The sequence below is a fragment of the Chrysemys picta genome, chromosome 10 (assembly GCF_011386835.1).
Source record: "Chrysemys picta bellii isolate R12L10 chromosome 10, ASM1138683v2, whole genome shotgun sequence".
Taxonomy (NCBI): Eukaryota; Metazoa; Chordata; order Testudines; family Emydidae; genus Chrysemys; species Chrysemys picta.
The window spans coordinates 36,864,471-36,886,516 of NC_088800.1; the positions used below are offsets into that span (position 1 = coordinate 36,864,471).

At 41.7% G+C, this 22,046-nt stretch overlaps 1 protein-coding gene and 1 long non-coding RNA gene across 44 annotated transcripts in view; both read right to left on the reverse strand.

Annotated features, from left to right (window-relative positions):
* Positions 1-22,046, reverse strand: part of PEAK1 (pseudopodium enriched atypical kinase 1) — a 254,072-nt gene that overhangs the window by 39,566 nt on the left and 192,460 nt on the right. For all 43 annotated transcript variants that reach the window (XR_010590772.1, XM_065558459.1, XM_065558419.1 and 40 more), the window contains one exon: positions 16,662-17,410. Coding sequence is in view for 42 of the 43 variants with exons in the window: in XM_065558459.1 (XP_065414531.1) it covers positions 16,662-17,410 (749 nt within the window). In the remaining variant the exon portion in view is untranslated. The remainder of the gene's footprint in view (positions 1-16,661; positions 17,411-22,046) is intronic.
* LOC135973761 (uncharacterized) lies at positions 297-16,655 on the reverse strand. The gene is made up of 2 exons (XR_010590774.1): positions 7,767-16,655; positions 297-7,724 (listed from the first exon to the last, which is right to left on the reverse strand). It is a non-coding gene; the product is annotated as an uncharacterized LOC135973761 (long non-coding RNA).

The following is a 22,046-nucleotide window of genomic DNA, read 5'->3' on the forward strand; positions in this document are numbered from 1 at the left end:
ACCTAAGTGATCAGCTGGTATAACTACAGCAGTACTTTCTATGTGCAAAGCTCAGGTTGAGAGAAGACAGGAAGACGATGCTTTTTGGATTTTGATGAAGCTAAAGCTTGGCTTAACTCATATCTAAACAATGTGAAGGAAGACCAGAGTAATTAGGGTATAGATGGGCCAGAGGACAATTATGGCACAGTATTCTTTCTGATTTTCAGTAAAATGTTTTGATATGTTGTAGCATTTTTCTGTATATTAATTAATATGAATGTATGGCATCATGTATTTCTTGCAGTTTCTTACAATTTTTGGGAATACTTGGTAGCTGTCTGTTTTTTCTAATATAGAATCCAAAATCATTTAAGGACTTATACTTGACAAACTGTAATTCTGGGGGAGAGGAAATCATTATTTCTTTGGAATTTTGTCTTTACTATTTGTTAATCACTATGATTTTACTGATGATTGTGATTGAAAATGATAAATAAATGGAAAAAGTGGATCCTTAGATTGATAGTGTGTGCTGAGTATGTGAGTTTAGTGCTTGAGCTATAGCAATGCTCTTTACATTAGGAAAGAAAACTGGGGTGTCATTAGAAAATCCATTTCAAACAGCTTCATGTTAGATTGTGGTCCCTTCATGCACTTTCAGCAGCAGCTCTGTAATGCTATCACACTATCAAAACAAGCATCTTTGAGGTCTGTGCCATTATCATCAGGATTTTTTTTAAGTTGGTGGTGGCTCTGAACATTTTGGGAAGTTATAAATGCCTGTAATGAAGGCAATGGATCCCCCAACAATTATATTCTCTCTGTAAAGACTCACTGATATTCTACTTGTTTAACAGATAAATTGTTGAACACTTAGGCCTACATTGTGTCTCTACATCCACTTTCCACAGTAGAGGTCAATCACTATGGTAGGAGATATTAGAGACAGACACAAAGGCTCTTGGAGTGCAGGCCAGAGCAGTGGCTGTTATGCCTTTTACAGGATACAGTATGTGCAGCTTCCTGTGCCAGTCTAGTTCTGATGGCTAGTACAGAGGGAAAGTGCTGAACTTGCCTCTCCATATGAACTTTAAGAAGACTAGTTCAATAGCCATGCATAATAATTACACTCCAAGAGTCCAGGGCTCTGACTAGCTTTCCTTCAGATATTGTGCAAGACGAGTCAGACTGGCCCTTAATTAAAAAAAAAAAAGTATGTTTTTCATCTTTTATGTGTTTCCCAGTAATTTAGAGTTGCTAATAGTGTAGATTAAGTCCTCTGTGTTTGCCGATCAGAAAAGTGCACTGTCAGATAATCATATGCAATTAGATATGCTAGGTGACTAAATTTTTGATGCAATCCTCCTCCCTCTGATCCTGTGACTGTTCCAATACATCACAAATACCTGAGCCTCCCAAAACACAGACACACTGGAGTTTAAATTGCCTGTTTATCACTGTCGTGTACAGGCAAAGCAAATTTACAAAATGCATTTTCTAGTCAATTTTATTTAAGAAGGAAAATGCACCACTTTCAGGAGTGAATGCTGATTGTTACTATATCTGAGCACTGGCTCTTTGTAATTTACACTCAGAATGCATTTTTAAATGGTTGGAGAAAGGTGAGCTAATCCTAACCTCACCAAAGGAATATCCCACAAAGTCTTTTAAAAATACAGAAAGTGATAGCGACTACGTGGCCCTGATCCTGCAAACATGCATGAAGTGAAATGTGTCAGCTGACAGTCTTGGACGCTTAAGTCCCCTGCTTCATTAAAGAATTGGTACAGTATAGGCAGCAAAAGGGGTGGCTTGCTGCACACCATACCACTAATGTGCCTCAAACTTCATCTGGAAAAACATTTTGAAGGTGTGTGAGGGTAGTTCAGTTTCCATACCAGTTAAGTCTTTGGCCTCTTCCTTGGGATGGGCAGCAAGGGTGGCAATTCATTCCAGTTGGGGTGATGTTTCTCTATGACGTGGGACACTTATCTATAAGAAATGGACTAAAGATCCGCAGCTCATTTTGCATAGGCCATCAAAATGTTGTCAGACCAACTTTTCGTCACTGCTGAATTAGAACTGGCAACCTGGAGGTGCAAGGCTGCATACCTCATTTCTAATCCATCAAGCCATCCAGCCCCCTGAATTTAATGTAAAACCAGAGAGATTAGAAAAAATAAAGTGGTGTGTCCCTTTTCTATCCAAAAGTCATCTTCAGTTTCCATATTGAGTTCTATGCAAGGCATCTCCCTTCATTTTATATTTCCATTCCATGCTTTGATATTTGTAACCTGGTTTGTGTTTCTGCTCTCATGATGATAGATGAACATCTGACTTTACCCATTCTAAAAATAGCAACTTGTTAGTCCTGTTCAGTGACTGTTTGTCATTAAACAATTGGAAGAAAGGATGTATTGTTTTCAGAGTGAGTTGGGAGAAGTAAATTCATTAACTCCACCAAGCCAATGAAATTTACCACTAGTCTGACAAGTTGTACTGTGAAACCAGTGTTACCAGGCGTGGGTGGGTATGAAATTTATTTATTTATTTATTGCCTTTAACACCAATAAAGAATATTCTCTTGTGCTAGGAAAAAAGTATATAATAAATAATCATAATCAAGGGAGAGCAACTCTGTGAATTTATATCCTGACATTTACAGTAGATTATGTATAGATTAAGGCTCAAGATGATCTATGCAGACCAAAATTATACATCACTCCAAGTCATCTGAGCTGCTTCACAAGGAAATGGTGTTTCTATGTATTCAACCCAAGTGGCACTGTATTTTCCTCCAACTGTGACTTTCAGAAGAGCAATAGAATGAAGGGTGGTTTTGGTACAGGATGGTTTGTGTGTGTGTGTTTGGTAACACAGAGTTCATAATCCATTTACCTCACCCAAAGAGTTACAGTTAAATATATAGATATCTCCAGATCTCCACATTACCATTTTTCATATGATAGGTGTCTCATTAATCTTGATTATTGAACCTCTTATGATGTTAATTTAGATAGGAGTATTAAATTCTAGGAAATAATTACTGTGCTCATGCAGCAGCCATTTTTCAATTAATAATAATTTGGGTTTTTTTTAATACCAAAATGACCTAGCCCAAATTATAAACTACTCACCCAAAAATAGTTTCATTTTAAAAGTCAAACTTATTTTTTGTAAGAAAAGTAGAAAATAGGATCTGTAAATAACTACTGTACCACATTTTATTTCACCAAGAGTCTTGGAACGATCCTTAATGCCTCTTAACTAGCTCACACTGATGCTACTTCAAACAAAGGTGAGCTGGGATGCATTACTTTTGAACCCATCTATGCGTCTCTATTTGATGGCACAGAAGGATTTCTAAATAGCAATACAAGGGTTTATTTTAATCCCCACCCCATAAGAGCCAAGAAGCAAGGGATTGAGACTACCTCCTGAACTCCAATACCTCATATTACACAGCTAGGCAGCCCTTTTCCCTCTCCCCCCCTGCATCTGCCCCCCCCCCCCGCTTTTTTTTTAAACTGCCAAACTATTTTTGAAATTTTGATTCAGAAGTTTTTATGGGCATCTACTACTCCAATGGAAGATGTCAGTGTGCCACACCTCTCAATTTTTTTTTAATTACTACCAAGCTTAGAATAGCAGCAGACCTAGCAACATAATTTACATGAACTATTAATCTCTGAATATATGGGCTTTAAAATTAGAGTTGGTCCTTAGGTGTAAAGTTCCAATCCAGCTCCAATCTCTCCCCAAATTTGGTGTGTAGGTGTACATAAATGTTTGGAGTGTTTGGATCTGTTTTTTGTTTTGTTTTATTGTAAGGGGGGTAGGGTAGGGAGGGGAGATCACGGCCACTGGGGAAATCTGGATCCAAATACAGTAACTCCTCACTTAACGTTGTAGTTATGTTCCTGAAAAATGCGACTTTAAGCGAAACGATGTTAAGCGAATCCAATTTCCCCATAAGAATTAATGTAAATGAGGGGGTTAGGTTCCAGGGAAATTGTTTTCACCAGACAAAAGACTATATTATTATATATATATATACACACGCGCGCACACACACACACACACAGTACTGTATAGATCCAAACTTCGAAGTTCAAGAGTTTTTTAGATCTGAGGTACTGTTTCAGGCCACCGTTGTTATTTAGAATGAAATATTACATACTCTCCTGTCTGGTGCCTGGAGCCGGCCCTGCTTGGCAAGCAGGTGCTTGGGGCGGCCACTCCGGAGAGGGGCGGCAGGTCCAGCTATCCGGCGGCAATTCGGTGGACGGTCCCTCACTCCTGCTCGGAGCGAAGGACCTTCCGCCGAATTGCCGCCGCAGATCGCGATCGCGGCTTTTTTTTTTTTTTTTTGGGCTGCTTGGGGCGGCCAAAACCCTGGAGCCGGCCCTGTCTCCTGTACAGCAACACTGTAGGCTACTGTTGTAGCAAGGAGATATACAGTTAAGACTAAATCCTGTAACCATTGTAATCAATGGCAAAATGATGAATGACCAACAGAAAAAAGATTTCCCCTTAATATTTTGTTAAAGATGACAACCAATCACTTTTAATGAAACTTCAAAATGTAATGACACTTTTGAGACTAAGTGGCACTATTGGGAGAAAACATCAGGAAAAATTCTCATAAGGTCCTTGTTCTATAAGGAGAAAAATGTATGTATCTATGACATGTACAAAAAGCAGGGGGAGAACTCAGATCTGATTAGAGATGTGTTGTCTGGTCCTGGTCTTTGTTTACAAACAAAATAATGTGAAAACTGAAAGAGGCAGTTTAAAGCTGATTAAACTGCTGACTATATTCAAATACTAAGATTTGTACAATATATACTGGCTGTGTAAATTGACAAAAGGAAATGAAAAGCCAGACTGCCTCCCCACAGCACTCAAAGATGAGAGTCTGAAGACAAATCAGTCACATCTGAATTCATAAAGCAGTTGCACTTAAAAGAAGGTCTGAATTGAAACCAGCAAAAATTTGGCATTCAGAGGAGTGTCTAATTGCTCTTCAGACCGCCCTCCCCGCTTTAAGACACAGCTTCATGAATCTGGACAAGTGCTCAAGTTTTAGATAGGGCAGGTCGGAGTCCCTCAGTACTGACAAATATTTTGTCAGAAAAAGGAAAATGCAGTGAAATCAGTAGAGACACATTAAGTTTTCCTGTCTGTAGGCAGTTTAATGAACATAAAGTATATTTACAGGAATCCACTGTACTACTTGCAGTTAAAAAAGATTGCTGCTGTGAACAAAGCCCTCATAGGGTCTCATCATCTTCCATCTGGAAGTTTCTATTCAAACTTTCACTGCGTGCTGCCATTTAGGAATCGAGGTAGAGGATTCTAATCTCTTATGTAGCTAATGACTACTGATCTCCATACTTCAATGACCACAATGACATTATAGGGCATTTTATATATAGAATAATAATGCCCAAGTATTACCTAAAATTTTAAAACAGTATGTGGGAATTTCACTCTGTGAGTCACATTAACATTAATGAGGGTCCCCTTTTAAACCATTTATAGGACAGCAGTGATGGTCTATAAAATCTGATGGTGATAATAAGGGTTCTAGACCACCCACCATTAACTGCCAAAGGTGTTACAGGGGCAGCTTCTTCTTTATTAGAGACAATTAGTCCTATGTCATAGTTAAGAGTAAATAAACAAAGCCGTTCCCTGTGCAGGATTTCCAAAGCCCTACTGTGTCCTTCCATCATAACAGGCTAGACTATAGTAGAAATCCTGCTGCCTTTTTACCCACGTGCTACTCTGAATCTTTATTACAGAGTCCAGTAAGGTAAAAAGATGGATCCTGATTTATTAATTGATCAAAGACAAGCACTGAAAGAAGCTATGCTGATGGGCATTTAGCATCTTGTCCAGTGAAGCATCAGTAGTTGAGCTACGAAGGCATAATACGTGATAATGCACTTGATGGAAAAAACTATTACCCTGTTCCGTAATAACTGTGGCTCTTCAAGATGTGTTGTACATATTCATTCCACTCTTGATGTTGGTGTGCCCAGCCATTGGAAACTTTTTTCCTCAGCAGTACCCATTGAGTGGCTCAGCTCCCCCTGCTGCTGCACACCACAGGATGCAGGTATAAAGGGCAGAGGTGCTCCAGCCCCCCTCAATTCCTTCTTGCCATAACTCCGATGAAGAGATGGAGGAGGGCAGGTTGTGTAATGGAGGCATGCAACACATCTCAAACAACAGCTACAGAACAGGTTAGTAACAGTTTTTTCTTCTTTGAGTGATTGCACATGTGCATTCCACTCTTAGTGACTCACAAGCCATAAGATTGTAGGCAGGATCAGAGTCTATTTCAATAAAAATTGGAGAACAACTCATCCCACTCTAGCATAGTCTCTGGAGTCTTGAGCCACAGCATAGAGGGAGGCAAACATGTGGACCAAGGACCAGGCTGCCACTCTACAAATGTCTGCAACTGGAACTTGTACCAGAAAGGCCATTGTTGCCAATTGTGACCTTGTCAAATGAGCTTTGACTGTGTCAGGTGGAGCAACATTATCTAAGTCATAGTACATGTATATGCAGGATGTGATCCAGTAAGAAATTCTCTGAGTGGAGAGTGATTGATCTTTTCCACCACAAATCAACCAGATCTGCAGCAAAACGGAAGGAGGGTGGGACTGGAATACTGACAGGAACCACACATCTCAAAGAATCTTTAGTTACTGGTAAGTAACCACCTTCTTCTTCTTTTTCTTCTTCGAGTGATGGTTCCTATTGTATTCCACTAAGGGTGGTTGACAAACAATATCTAGTTAGGACGAAGGTGCGAGAAAGATGCTGGAACTGTGGAACGGAGGACAGTCGGACTGAACAAGGTATCTGTTGCAGAGTCTTACACCAGGGCATAATGGGAAGAGAAGGCGTGTACCGAACACCACACGGCCGCCCTACATATGTCTGAGTGGCATGTGGTGAAGTGTGGCTTTATTTGATGCTTGCACTCTCATGGAATGGGCTCATATCACAAGGGGTGGAGACAGTCCCAACAATTGAGAGTGTAATGCACCCCAAAACCCACTTAGAAATTCTCTGAGTGGAGATGACTTGCTTTGTAATCCTTTCTGCTATAGCAACAAATAGTCTAGGAGACTTCCTGAACAGCTTCGTCCTCTGTAGGTAAAAGGGCAAGGCCCTATGATCATCAAGGCAGTGAAGGTGCCGTTCCTCCTCTAAGGCATGCAGCTTAGGAAAGAAGAGAGGTAAAGTATATGGGTTGGTTGAGGTGAAAGCAGGAAACCACTTTAGGCAGAAACTTAGGATGCAAACACAGGGAAACTTTGTCCTTATGGAACATGATGAAAGGAGGGTCTGCCATCATGCACTCCAATTCGCCCATCTTTTTCGCAGAAGTAATAGCTATGAGGAAAGCGACCTTCATGGAAAGAAGGGAAAGGGAGCAGGAAGCCAGAGATTTGAAGGGCGATTTCATCAGTGCTAGGAGGACAAGGTTGAGGTCTCCCTGGGGAGCGATGGGTTGAACGGGAGGATATGTCTGCATGAGGCCCTTCCAGAACCGAACAGTCAATAGATGAGAGTGCTCCTCCCCAGAGGGGGTGGAAAGAACTAATGATTGCTACATGCATCTGGATGGAACTGAGAGCAAGCCCCAATGCCTTCAGGGATAGGAGATAGTCCAAGAGGAGAGGAATGCCTATGGTCTCAGGAGGTAAAATGTTTACCTCCTGGGTCCTTTCTGTTGGACCCAGGAGGTAAAATGTTTCCACTTGGCTTGCGTAGGACCACTTTGTCGACGCCTTCCTTCTACTCGAGAGGATGTCTTGCAATGCTGACTAGCATTCTTGTGCTAGCGAAGATGACCATCCAAAAACCAGGATCTCAGGTGATTCGTCTGCAGATCGGGATGTCTGATCCTGCAGTTGTGTTGTGTGAGCAGTTCTGGGAATGTTGGTAGTGGGAGTGGAGGATGCTTTGACATGGGGAGAAGAGGAGGAAACCAGAACTGGCAAGGCCAGAACGAGGTAATCAGCATGACCATCGCTCTCTCCCGCCAAATCTTGTGAAGGACACAGAGCAGGAGTGGTAGGTGATCCGGCCTGACCAGCTGATGACCAGAGCATCACCTTGGGAGTGGGCATTTGGTGTTGGTGTGGGCAGCAGAAAGATCTATTACTGGAGTTCCCCCAGGATGAAAAACCACAGTTGTGTAGTTCCCATTTGTGGTTGGTCACGAAAGTCCTGCTGCGAGCATCTGCAAGCACATTCTGAGTACCCGTGAGTTGCAGTCTGGCATATTGAACCATGTAGGTGCAAGAGGCCATATGACTCAGAAGCTTCAAAGCTTTTGTGAATAGGTGAACCTTCAAATCTATAACAATTTATCAAATTGCCTGGAACCTGGAGTGCAGAAGGCCCTGGCCTGAGATGAGTCAAGTACAGCCCTAAAATCTCTATCCTCTGAGCTGGGGAGAGGAGAGACTTTTCTGTGCTGATTAACAGTCCCAGAAAATTGACTGTTGACTGCATATGGGCAATACTGCTCTGCACTTGCCGTTTGGACTGGCCTTTGACAAGTCAATCATCTAGGCGGGGGTAAACCTACACACCCAATCTTTTGAGGAATGCAGCTACTACTGCCTTGACCTTTGTAAAGATCCTGGGAGCTGCTGACAGGCTGAAAGGTAAACTGGTTATGATTCTGACTTACAAGAAATTGGAGGTATTTCTTTTGAGCTTGATTGACTGCCACATGGACATAGGTATCTTTTAAGTCGAGGGAGGCATACCAGTACTAAGGATGTAGGAAAGGATAATAGAAACTAGGGTGACCATGCAAAACTTTATCCTTTTAAAGAATTTGTTGAGATGATGCAGGTCTAAAATTGGTCTGTGACACCTTTTTGCTTTTGGGTTTAGGAGATGTTGGAAATAAAATCCCTTCCCTCTGAGACCACATGGAACCTCGTCTCTGGTCCCCAAGCTAAGGAGCAACAAACTTCCTGGATAAGGAGTTTCTTGTGAGAGTGGTCCTGGAGAGGGATAGGAAGGGAGAATGGCAGCTAGGGGCAAAAGCAAACTGGAGAGTATATCCCACTTCAACAGTGCTCAAGACCTACTGGTCTGACGTAATCTGGGACCAAGCACTGTGGAAGTGGAACAGACTGTTTGTGAAGGTGTGGGGGTTCGGGTCTGGAGATATGGAGACTAGTATGTTGACTTCAACTGGCCCATCAAAATTGACTGCTTTGGAGTTCCTGAGTGTCTTGAGGGGCCTGGAGCCAGGGCTGAAGCAGCAGGAGGGGTAGGCCTGCGTCTCTAACCTCTGGACCTCTTTTTTGATAGGTCCTGACGAGGAAGAGCGGGATATCAGTGTCTCTACTGTGACCGATACAACTTCCTGATTGGGGCAGGTGTGTACAGACCTAAGGACTTCAGAGTAGCTCTAGAGTTTGTAAGTCCGTGGAGCTTGCTCTCTGTCTGGTCAGAGAATAGAGAAGGATCCTCAAATGGCAAGTACTTGATAGTACAAGCCAGTATGATCCACACATGACCACTGCAGAGACCGTGGTTCTAGCTGCCAAGTCTGCTGCATCCAGTGCTGCCTGCAGTGAAGTTCTTGAGACTAGTCTGCCCTCATTGACCATAGAAGAGAACTTCTGGCTAGCAGTCTCCAGAAGCAGCTCCTTGAACTTTTCCATGGAACCCCACTAATTAAAATTGTATCCTCCCAACAGAGACGATTTGTTAGTGATACACAGCTGCAAACCCCCTGTTGAATAATCTTTCTGCTGAATAATTCTAGCCTCTTAGTGTCATCTGAGTTGGGGGTGGCAGACTGATGCCCCTGTCATTCTCTCTCATTAGTTGCTCTGATGACTAATGAGCTCAGAGGTGGGTGAGTATAAAGATACTCAAACCCTTGGGAGGACACATAGTACTTTCCGCCCTTTTAGAGGTGGGAGGCAAACAGGATGGCCATAAAGTCTTTATCGGCGCTAGTATGACCTTGTTAACTGGCAGAGCTACTCTGGAGGGACCCCCGATGATAAAATGTCAACCAGGAGACATGAGGACTCCCTGACCTCTTTGACCTGTACACCTAGGTCTGCAGCCACTTTCTTTAACAACAACAACTGGTAAACTTTACAATCATCAGGAGGAGGAGAAGTCGTGCCAGATGAAATGGCCTCATCTGGATAGGACGAAGAAGAAGCCAAGACTGGAGGGGATAGAATCTCTTCTAATCAGCTGTTGTTCTGGTTCTGGAACCTCCTCTTGATGCTCCGTACTGGGTCTGGTGCCAGACTCTGGGGATGGAGCCGCTCTGGGTGTAGATTCAAGCCTACTACCTGAGGTCACCGAGTATGCCTGGTGTAGGGAAGATATGGAAGCTGGGGGAAAACCTCAAGGATTCCAAAATGGCCACTGATACAGGGCAGGGCCCCGCTGTCCCAGACATATTTCCAGGGTACGTCTCATTGAAGTAGGGTGACCAGATGTTCCAATTTTATAGGGACAGTCCTGATTTTGGGGGCTTTTTCTTATATAGGTGCCTATTACCTCCTCGCCCCCTGTCCCGATTTTTCACACTTGCTATCTGGTCACCTTACATTGAAGGGTCATGGTGATAGGTGGGAAGAGAGGATCTTGTCCAGACTGGTGGCTACTCCTTTAGGGTTGTGATATGCAAAGTCCCACCTCCGAGTCTGATATTGAGGATTCTCCTTTCTCTGACCATGGTTGGGCTGATCCAGTTGGTGCTGGGGACCTGTATGAGAACTTGGCAATGGATGGAGTGATGCCATCATAGAAGACTTCCCTTTGGATGATACAGAGAGACAGCCTGTCTGGGGAGCAGACAACTGCAGAACTGGAAGCTGAACTGCTGGCAGAAGTGGCAGTAGTGCTGAAGGACTGGACTTCTGTAAGAAAGGAGACACTGGCACCATGAGGCAGAGTAGGTTTCTTGCCTCTGCAAACACCTCTGGGATATTTGGCACCAAGATGGTCTCTTGTTGTGGTGCCAAAGAAGTTGACAGTGCCCCTTGTGAAGCTAGAGCTGACTTAGGCACCGATTTGGAGGAGGAGTGCTTAGGTTTCAGGTGCACTCTGGTGCTTCCCTTTTTTACTAAAAAAATTCGGCTTATGAATGAGTATATATGGTATATATAAATGTTACTAACTATCCTAATGACACTAAAGACTAGACACTAGATAAACTACACACATACACTATGGTCACAAAGGCTGGGAGAAAGAATTCTGGTATAGAAAAGTTCCAACGACTGTCATAGGCGGTAAGAAGGAACTGAGGTGGGCTAGGAGCAGTTCTGCCTTTATACCTGTATGCAGTGGCACACAGCAGGAGGGAAAGCTTGAGCCACTCAATGGATACCACTGAGGGAAAAAGTTTGAGGCTCACGTGCTGGGTGCATCAACCCCAAGAACTGAATGCACACATGCAGTCACTTGAAGAAGGAATTGATTGATCCAGTATGGCAAATCCTATGTTTTTAGAGCTCTTAAAGAATGGGTCGAAGGATGCAGAGTATATCATATCATATCTCATAGAACTGGAAGGGACCTTGAAAGGTCATCGAGTCCAGCCCCCTGCCTTCACTAGCAGGACCAAGTACTGATTTTTGCCCCAGATCCCTAAGTGGCCCCCTCAAGGATTGAACTCACAACCCTGGGTTTAGCAGGCCAATGCTCAAACCACTGAGCTATCCCTCCCCCCAACCTTGGTACGTTGTGATAGAAAATTATGAGGAGAGGAAAGACAAATAAGGGAGATATGAATATTAAGCTCTAATTATATGTGTCCACCTTCCTTTCCACTGGTGCCCATGTCAATATATAGCCTCTACAGTTGGGGTCCTTGAAATCCATAACTGTACATTAGTTCAACAAAGCTAGGTTCCTCGATCTCTCCATTTCCACTGTCTATCCTTTTCTTTCAAGGAAGCAAGAATTTGATGTTATAAGACTCTAAAAAATGCTCTGGATTAGCTTTTATTTTTCCATTATGGGTCCCGTCAGCCTAGGATACTGTCAGCGGACTTCCACTTTAGCAGCAGGGAATCTCATTTCTACTATGCCTATGCATTTTACAAGGCCTCGGTGAACCTTAAACAAGATGGATATGTGGGGAATGAATTGTAGAGTGATGAAAATGAGAAACACTGAGGATCACAAACACTGCACCATCTGTGCTACTTTGTTGTATTACACAAAAGCACAACTGCAAATTAAATACAGTGCCAAATGAAAGCTTGCTAATCCCATATTGATATCTTGTACTTGGCACAACCTGCTTTCTAAGAGTCCAGTTTGATCACTGACCTCGTTTCACTGATCTGGCTTTGGGAGTAATGCTCTGCTCTTTTGCTGGTATGCCAAGACATAAAAACTCAATGCTACTGTGACTGCACTTAGAATGGATTAAGTGTTTAATGTATAAAACTGGCTTGATCCAAGCTACAAGGTATTGGGATGATCTGCTGTAAGACTTTTGCCAGGAAGGTCATTCAATTTAGAGTCCGAGTTACCAAAAAAATATTCTCATGCCCTAACAAACTAGACAAAGATAGGAATATACATGTTTTTCAGTGGAAGGCAGCCAGCCAGCATTTTACTTATGTTTTGTTATGTTTTAGGCTTGGGGAATGCATGTTAGCAAGAATTCTAAGGTCATACAGCTTGCAAGGGAAGCTCCCACCATCCTGAAGCAAGGACTCAAGATATAATAAAGCCATAAATTAGGGTACTTGCATTTACATATACTCCCATCCTGTTTACCCCATTATAGACCCCGTGCCCCTCCACATTAGCTACAACACAGCACCTGCCTGCAGCCAAAATATCAAACACACACTTCAGGCCAGGACCTCCTTAATGGTTCCTGCTGCCTGACTGTTCAAGATGGCTTCTGAACTATGATCTCAGGTACGCATAATACTGTTCAATAATTTTTGGTGCTGTTTCAGTCTTGATAATGTTTGATATTGAATTTTAAAAGTGGAAGTAGTTTCCACTCCAGTTGCTCCACTGCATCACTGAAACAGTAATTACCCATGTTCACAGTCCAAACCTGATAAGATTCTCAATAATCACTTATTTCTGCTAATGCTCTTTTACTTAGGTCCTTGCTATACTGCTGCTTTATTCAGTATGTTCAAGGATAACACCCAATGCTGGGATGAGACAAGCTGCACCTGTCCAATACACTTTACAAAAAGCTAGTCCTCACTGCTCACTTGCATTTCACTGTGACCTTTTCACTACAAGTGTGGAACTGCTGATAAGAATCCTGTTCCACTGCTATGGAGAAACACACAGACACACTGACCCAGCTCTACCAATTATTTAGAACATGGATTAGTTCTTGTTTGTGAAGAGGAAATACCTAAGAGCCAGGAATTTTATAAAAGCTTTGTAAAGAGAGCCTTGTTTTTGCTTGTTTGAATGCAATTCTGAGCTGACTGGAGCCATTGTTTTGGTTTGCATTGTTTCAGTTAAAGCAACTTGCACATAGTTTGCTGTACCTTTTTGCAAAGGACACTTGTTAGTGGGAGATGAGAATAATGGAAATTTATATCACAAATGCCATGGCTAAAAACTGCACGCTCATTTATTCAACAGGCAAGCATGTCCTGACACATGCCATGACTAAAATTACACACCCTTACAAACAGTTTTATTCCTGCAATATCTAGGCAAAACAAATGAGTTGGGGACAGGCTGGTTTTCCACCACACCTATTGAACTGCCATTTTCAATTAAAATTAATAAAACAAAGGATGTTCTGGGTATACTCATCTACACAGAAGGTGCATTCTACTGGGATGTTTCTGAAGACTCAATTCAGCAGTACTCAATTGGTCAAAGTCTAATTCTTAATACTACTGGAACACAGTTTTTGCTTTTTAATATAATTAGAAACTATATCCCTTATGGATAACAACACTTAACATTAAGTATAGTTTTGTACAGTTTGTTATCTTTTGTTTTCTATACAGTAGTTACAAAAGGAGAAAAAATATTCCATTGTTAGAAACTCGTTCAGTTCTAATATAAATTCATAGAACCTAGTAAGAGTTTGTCAAGCCCTGGACCAGATTCTTAGGTGATGCAGTTTGGCATAGCTCTATTGAAGTTAATGGACCTACACATATTTACGCGAGCTGAAGATACGGCCCCATGTGTATAATTCTTAAGACACCTTCAAGATAGATCTTGTATGATTCTTCTGCTACTATAAGTTGTCTAACAATAATAGACAGTCTGTATTATGGGTTCATTGTAGGATTTGATCTCAATATCTATATTTTTTCATGGTTTAAAATGCCAGAAGCATAGCGCATTCACATTATAGATGGATGATTACAAAATTTAGTTAGTATAAAAAAATCTGTAGGAGAGTAAAATCCTGCTATTTTTGCCAATACTCTTAATTTACAACAGTTCAATGGATTTTGTTTGTTTGTTTTTTTACATTATATGTTTTTGAAAAATCTGGAGCCAAATGTTATGGTAGAGTTATAGACCCCTTTAAAGGTGAGTTTATAGTAAAACCCTTGACTATATTTTAGAGAACGGCATTGCAATAAAAAAAAAAATCTATCAAGGAAACACAAATAAAGTGAGCCAGTCTTGGTTGAAAGCATAATATTTGAAGATATGAAGGGGAGAAAATGGAAAGACAACAGCAATTCCCTTGAACTAGCACTGCTTTGCTTACAAAGAAATCAGTGAGCATTTGTAGTCAAAGTATCTTCCTACATCACATTCTTTGCCAGAGAAGTTGTTTGCAAGCCTAACTTTTCCTCTCACCATGACAGCACGACAATCCATAGTGACTCATGGTTCAATGGCATTTTATGGATCCTTCACTCTAGAGTCCTTCATACCTACTAGGTTATGGTAAATTCCTGTTAGTTTGTGAACTGATTTTCAAGATAATAATGTTTTGGGTAACAAAGAAGAAAAAAAAGAGCACACATTTGGCTACACTCTCTCCTTTCAAAATATATTTAAAAAACAAACTCAAAAGCTCTACTGCATGTTTGGAAAGGCTTTAAGTAACTTTCATCAATGAAACATTTTTATTCAGTGTTTAATGTAACACTTCCCTCTCTCTAGAACTGCTGGCCAGTCGTAGTGCATGAAATAGCAAACCACCTGCCACCTCTTCTTGGCAGACTATTTCTGCATCATTACAAGCAAAAAAAAAAAAAATCAATGGAAGACCATTGATTTTGCAACCAGACAAGATTGCCAGACAAATAATACATCATAAAGTTATTCATGTCCTGGTTCTCAATTGTTTTGAGTCAGCAGACAGTTCACTTCATCATCTTATAATGGCATCCATATTACATCTGTGATCTTTGCAACAATAGAGGACCTGGATGGCTGAACAAATATAAACCCAATAGAATGTGGCAACACTTCAATGCAATACGTAACCTTGAAAAACCTCCTAAAGAGATGCCTTTTCAAATTCAGAACCTATTTTATATCAAGTTAGCATTGACATTCTTACTTTCTTGCTTCTCATTCTGTTTTAATAAATAAAGGTGGTTGGGAATAATAATTATATTTTGCCCTTCTGTACCATCACTCTGAGAAGCTCAACTTGTTTTATAAGCATTAATGAATTTAGGCTCACAATACCCATGTGAGGTAAGAAAAATCATAATTTTCATTTTAAACTTGGGGAAATTGAGTTACAGACATTCAGTTGCTCAAGGTCACATAGGAAGTCTATGGCAGAGCAATGAATAGAACATAGGTTTCCTGGCTTCAGTCATCCTCATATTAGAGCACATCTTATCAGATGAGCATTATCATCTCATTAGCAGTGGAGGTGTGGGCACCCAAAGGGAGGGTGAGTAAATCTCCTATATGAATCACAAACATGATAAAAATAACACAACCGCTTTATTAGGTAAGATAACTGTTCATTTGCATATGAAATAAGTACCTGGATGTTTTTCTGACCAGGACTATGGAATAGAGTATTCAACGAAAAAAGCTAACTCTTTCTTCACTGAAATACAGCACTAGCCAATCAACATTCCTCAGTTCCAATCATTTTTAATATATCACAGAAGGCCACACCGATGGCAAGATGGGGCTTCAGAATGGCTGGTGAGAATGTAAGGGTTTGTAAGGGAATGGAAAGGTATGCTAATTAAGAATGTATATAAATAAAATTCACAGACAGCCATATATATATATAAACCTTTGAAATTACTCCTAATTAAAAATGAGAATTTGGTGACCCTGCATGCAAATGAACTTAAAGGTTCTACTACTGAAGGCTTCCAAGAGCCTGCCTGCAGTCTTTACATTAAAAACACAGCTGTTTATACCATTCTTATGTCAATACATAATAGGTATGCTAAACAGCTAGTAAGACAGTTGGTGGCTTTTAAAAAATTGCCCGAGATGGATAACGAACAGGGGATCCAGCTAAAGGTTAATTATGCCATTGACAAAAGTGGCACTTTAAAGAAAGAAGGGCCAGTAGCTGCAGATCATTACTCTACATGGATTAGCCATTGCAAACAGCATAATTAGCTATACTGTAATACGCAGGGTTTTATTATTAATATTACTGATGTCTGGGACAACCGTTTTTGAAACCTCCTTCTTACCTTGACTGCATAATTGTTGAGGGGATCTTTTGCATAAGAAGCTGGGTAGTAAACTGCATCACCTGCTTCACAGCATGGCCTGTCACTGGTTAGCCTGAAGTCTGACCAGCTGTCCACCCCAAATCGCAGTTGGTCTTTCTGTCCAGCCATGAAAAGATCTTCACATTTGTTCACCAACTTCTTCAGTGAATCAGTATGAAGGCTTCTGATTTTGCCTACCACCTCCTCTCGGTTCTCAATTCCTCGATAAAGTGCTTGCCTCTGTGGCTTCTGTATATTCTTGCTCTGCTTAGACTGAGAGATGTATCTCCCAGACAGAGACTCCATGCTGTTGGAACACCTATCCTTAATACTGGCAGTGGTTAGGCTGGAAATGCTGTTGGCTGTTGAGTTGGTTGCTTTTCCTTTTTCTAAAGGCCTGTCCAAGGAATCTCCTGACTCATTGTCCAGTGCCTTGAGTTCTGAGCTGACTGAAGAGCAGGCACTGCTTGCTTCCCAGTTGGTGTCAATGTCGTATGTAGGGTTGGCCACAACACAGAGATTATTCTCCAGGATCTGCTTCTGGAGTTCTTTGGGGATCGGCTCCGTGTTGGCTCTCAAAATGGTTTTCTTTGGCAGTGGAGGTGGTGTTGGCTGTAAGCTGTTAGTTGCCTCTTGGTCTGCTATTCCTCCAAAGGCAATGGCATCATCCAAAGCTCCCTTTGGCTGCCGGGGCTGCTTTGGAGGTATCATGGCTGCTCTGGACTGACCTGTGTAATAAAAAACAAACAAACCCAAAAGCTTTAGAACCCTTTGGATTTACTATGACTGCATATTCACACTTCACAAAGAAGTGTAAGTGGGCAACTGAGAAAATTGCTGGATGATGTAGATGACCAGGGCCGGCTCCAGGCACCAGCTTGGCAAGCTGGTGCATGGGGCGGCCACTCCGGAGAGGGGCGGCAGGTCCAGCTATTCGGCAGCAATTCGGCGGATTGTCCCTCACTCCCGCTCGGAGCGAAGGACCTTACACCGAATTGCCGCCGCAGATCGCGATCGCGGCTTTTTTATTTTTGGCTACTTGGGGCGGTCAAAACCCTGGAGCCGGCCCTGTAGATGACTACAATCTCCTCAAATCCAAGTCTAACCAAAAGTGAAGGTGTGAGGCTGGAGTTTTGAGGGACAAAAGATAACATGACTAAACCAGCACCAGATGTATACTATCACATAAAGAATACCTTGACTTGTTTAACTGGGCTAGCATCTTACATTTCATGAGCTTACTTAAAACATGAAAGAGAATGCAAATCAGAAGTATGGCCTGTCAAACCTAGCATTCTAGCTGAATTCCAATCTAGGTAATTACATTCTGTCTCCCTTAATTCTCCCTGCAGGCAGCTGATTACAGTATTCTTCCTCATTTCCTGTTCTAAACTGTTATGTACTTTGAGTGGGTGCTTCTGTATTTCACCCCAGAGGTGTCTACATTTCACTGGTGGATGGAGTGATCCCTCTTTGTATATACTCATGGTAATTTGTAAAACACTTTGGGATCATCTGATCTGAGAGGTGCTACATACATTCAAAATATTATAAAACAAACCAGGAAACTTGCAAGAAAAATAGCTCACTATAGATATCTAGGCAATGATATCAGAGATAATCAAGTTTGTCTCTGCAAATTCATTAGTAACTTCATAACAAATAGAAGAGTAAGAGCCTAAGTCTGCTATCATTTAATTGAGAAGATTTCCCCCACTCATTTCAGTAAAAGCAGGACTGGGTTCTGGGACTGCAGAAATATATAAGCTTACTCCCCCCCCGCAACTCCCAATATCAGAGATTAATAGAAATAGTAACTATCTCTGACACCCCTTTCCCTTGCTCATTTGCCAGTGGTTGCTGTGTTGGGAGTATTACATGCATAGACATCCTGATCTAGAACCAGTCAAGAGATTCCAATCTGCAGTTTTGGATAGACAAAAACCCTGAATTTCCACTGAGAGCCTGATTACACACAAACATTTTATGTGCTTCCTGAGAGGATAAAGCTTCCTGTAATGTGTTTTGGGTGGATTTTAGAGAAGACAATTATGAATCCTTCAAAATGGGGGGTGGGAGGGGAGAAACAGGATGAGTGACAGTCGTACTGCCCTGTGAGGCAACCACTCCTTGTATAAAAATAAAATGATGCATTTTTTTTTGTTTCTAATAAATCAACTGCTATTTTGAGAGGAGTTTATTTTGTAAATTTTCTACCACATCTGTGGGGATCATTGACCATAATGATAAGGTAGGAAGCCAATTTCTACAAATGCAATGGAGCAAGCATAGAATGAACTCTATCAAGTTCAGCAAGTGAGCATTTCTATCTAGAAGGGAACAGCAAGTTAAGAGATAATGAAACTATTTGATTGTTGGATAAGTTTGGGGTGCCCCACTAAAGGTCTCTAAATGAGAAATGGACCCGGAATGGAACCCATAGTCCGAACATCCCAGAACTTTGTGTAGGTTATAATTCAGATTTGAACCTCCTTACTTGGGCTCATACCTAATACAAATGTATTACAGAACCTTTTGCACGGGAATATTTTCCTCCCTCAGATTTTAAAATACATAAACACAGCTGTTATTAATGTAATAGAATCCATGATTAACCCCTACTCTGCGGGCCAAGATGCACTATCAACTGGAATATTGGGCCACACTGCTGGTAAGATCTTTTAATTACAAAGATTAAGGAGGTTTGTATTCCTTGGGACTGTGAAAGGCACTGGAAGTTCAGAAGGAGTAAAACACTGTATCTGGAGTTCTTTTTGATAATTTCCTCATGATAATACTAAGGCTAGGTCTATACTACCCGCCTGAATCGGCGGGTAGAAATCGACCTCTCGGGGATCGATTTATCGCGTCCCATTGGGACGCGACAATCGATCCCCGAATCGGCGCTCTTACTCCACCAGCGGAGGTGGTAGTAAGCGCCGCCGACAGAAAGCCGCAGAAGTCGATTTTGCCGCCGTCCTCACAACGGGGTAAGTCGGCTGCGATACATCGAATTCAGCTACGCTATTCACGTAGCTGAATTTGCGTATCTTAAATCGACTCCCCCCTGTAGTGTAGATGTACCCTAAGAGAGGCACTGAGTTGTAAGTAGGAAGAAACTGTATGATTTATGTCCACAGATGGCAGGCTAGCTCTGTTTGGCATGATCTTCAGGAAAGGCCACATGTGGCTGCTCTCTCAGGCTATCTCCTTTTAGCTCCCACAAAATAAAAATGTCCAAAGACAGGAGGCAGTGGAGGATCCAGGTAATAGCCTAGCAGTACAGGAAGTAGATGAGAAGGTTAGTCTTGGCAAGGGCTGCAAAAAGAAAAGAAATAGTTCATAGCCAGGGTCATAAAAATATTTGGATGGGTCCCCAAAGCACAAATTCAAATGAACTCCCCTTTCCCCCTTATACAACCTGGAAGTGCCTTCCTTTCCACTTCTTACCCCTTTTTTCTCATCCACCCAAATGAGTATCTTAACTTACATCAGCATCTCTTTATATTCCCCCTTACAAAATCTGTGGCTATGCACCTCTCCTTAAGTCTCCCTCAAATGCCTGTTGACAAAGTCTACAGCCTCTGTCTACACCGTGCCTCCAAGTTCACCTGTCCATTTCCTGAATCCTATGCTCTTCCACAGTACAGCTCCTTACTTACTATATCTGCTGGTGGTTGGTGAAAGAGACTATTGCTGCTTGTCTGCTACCACTTCAGCATACAGTCTCCTAATGTATGTTGCTTTCACGGCTAGCTAAACCAGAGGCTGCAAAAGAAACTTGGGGAGTAACAGGAAGACATATTAGAATGAGATGCACATGCAAGCCACAGCAGGAGCCCCTGCAGTGAGGGTAAGCTATATGACTGATCTCCCTGCTGCTCTAGTCCCTGTTTGCAGTTTCTCCTCCATCCTCCCCAGGCTAATCAGATGGGAAGGAGGTTGGCCCTTGGAACCTGACTCTTCCCACTGTAATAGTTATGGCTCCTGCACAGCTACTTGGAATCATGGGCATCAAAGTACCATTGGGGCATTTATAATGGGATTTATGCTCCTTTCTTTGTCTTCCAGCAGCAGGACATCTGCAAGAAGGCTGATGATAGCCCACTCATCCATCTGGTGCAGAAGGGAGATGTCTGCTGGCAATGATGGAACCCATCAGAACATTTTACATACAAGTCCAAAAACAGTTACTGTACACATTTTTCAGATCCAATTTAAACCACTGCCTCGTATTCCCAGTGCATGGAAATGAATCTGTAAGATCTGTCATGCCAGAATATAGTGTCTTCCCCACAAGGACAAGTTTTTCCTAGTGAAATTCATCCATCTGGATTAAGTGTTTGAAAAGCTTCATATCTGTGCTGTTTTTATGCTGAGCTCTTAACCCTGTTCATTCTTCTCATGACTCTAGGGCCAAATCTTCTAGCTCAGCTTTCCAAAGGCTTGCTGCAACATTGCATGCCCCACATTTTTATGTCATAGAGTCTCTCTGAGGAAGAAAAATGTTTGTCTTTTAAATCCTGCCCCTCTCTCTGCGTAAAGAAAAAAAGTTCTTTTAAACAGAGGTTAGCGGCAGAACAAACGTTTCTCCTTCTTGCCTATCACCTCTCCCCAGCTTTCTTAACATCCTTCACTTCACTGCCTCCTGCACAGACTTTTCAATATTACAGAATACAGTCTGAACTTCACCCTTGGAGGCAGATGAAGAGCAGGAACAGGCTCCATATTAACTACCACTTAAAAAAGTCCTTAAAAGGCTTCCAAACTATACAAGAGGAAAGAAGTTAACTCTATAATAGTTTTCTCAACTGAATACAGATGACAGCTTTAACGATAGCTTTAAGGAATAGTGCAGTGCCATCACATCTTACATTTGAAACCCTTACAGTGCTTTTTGAACATTCATTCATTAACCCTCACAACATCCTTCTGAGGTCATCACTAGGAACATCACTAAGTTAGCTTTAAAATGTCTAATTTTTTCTTATCCAAGCTACTGATTTATTCTTCATACCTTGATTTGAAATCTTCTCTTGAATTAGCTTTGAATCATAGTAATGTAGGGCTGGAAGGGACCTTGAGAGATCATCAAGTCCAGCCCCCTGTGCTGAAGTAGGACCAAGTAGACCATCCCTGACAGGTGTTTGTCCAACCTCTGCTTAAAAGCCTTCAATGATGGTGATTTTACAATCTCCCTTGGAAGCCTATTCCAAGGTTTAACTAATTTTATAGTTAGAAAGTTTTTCTTAATATCTAACCTAAATCTCCCTTGCTGAAGATTAAGCCCATGCCTTCTTGTCCCATTACATCTGTTTTTAAGGGGACACTATTGATGGGAGGCAGTGAATTCATGTTTCTGAG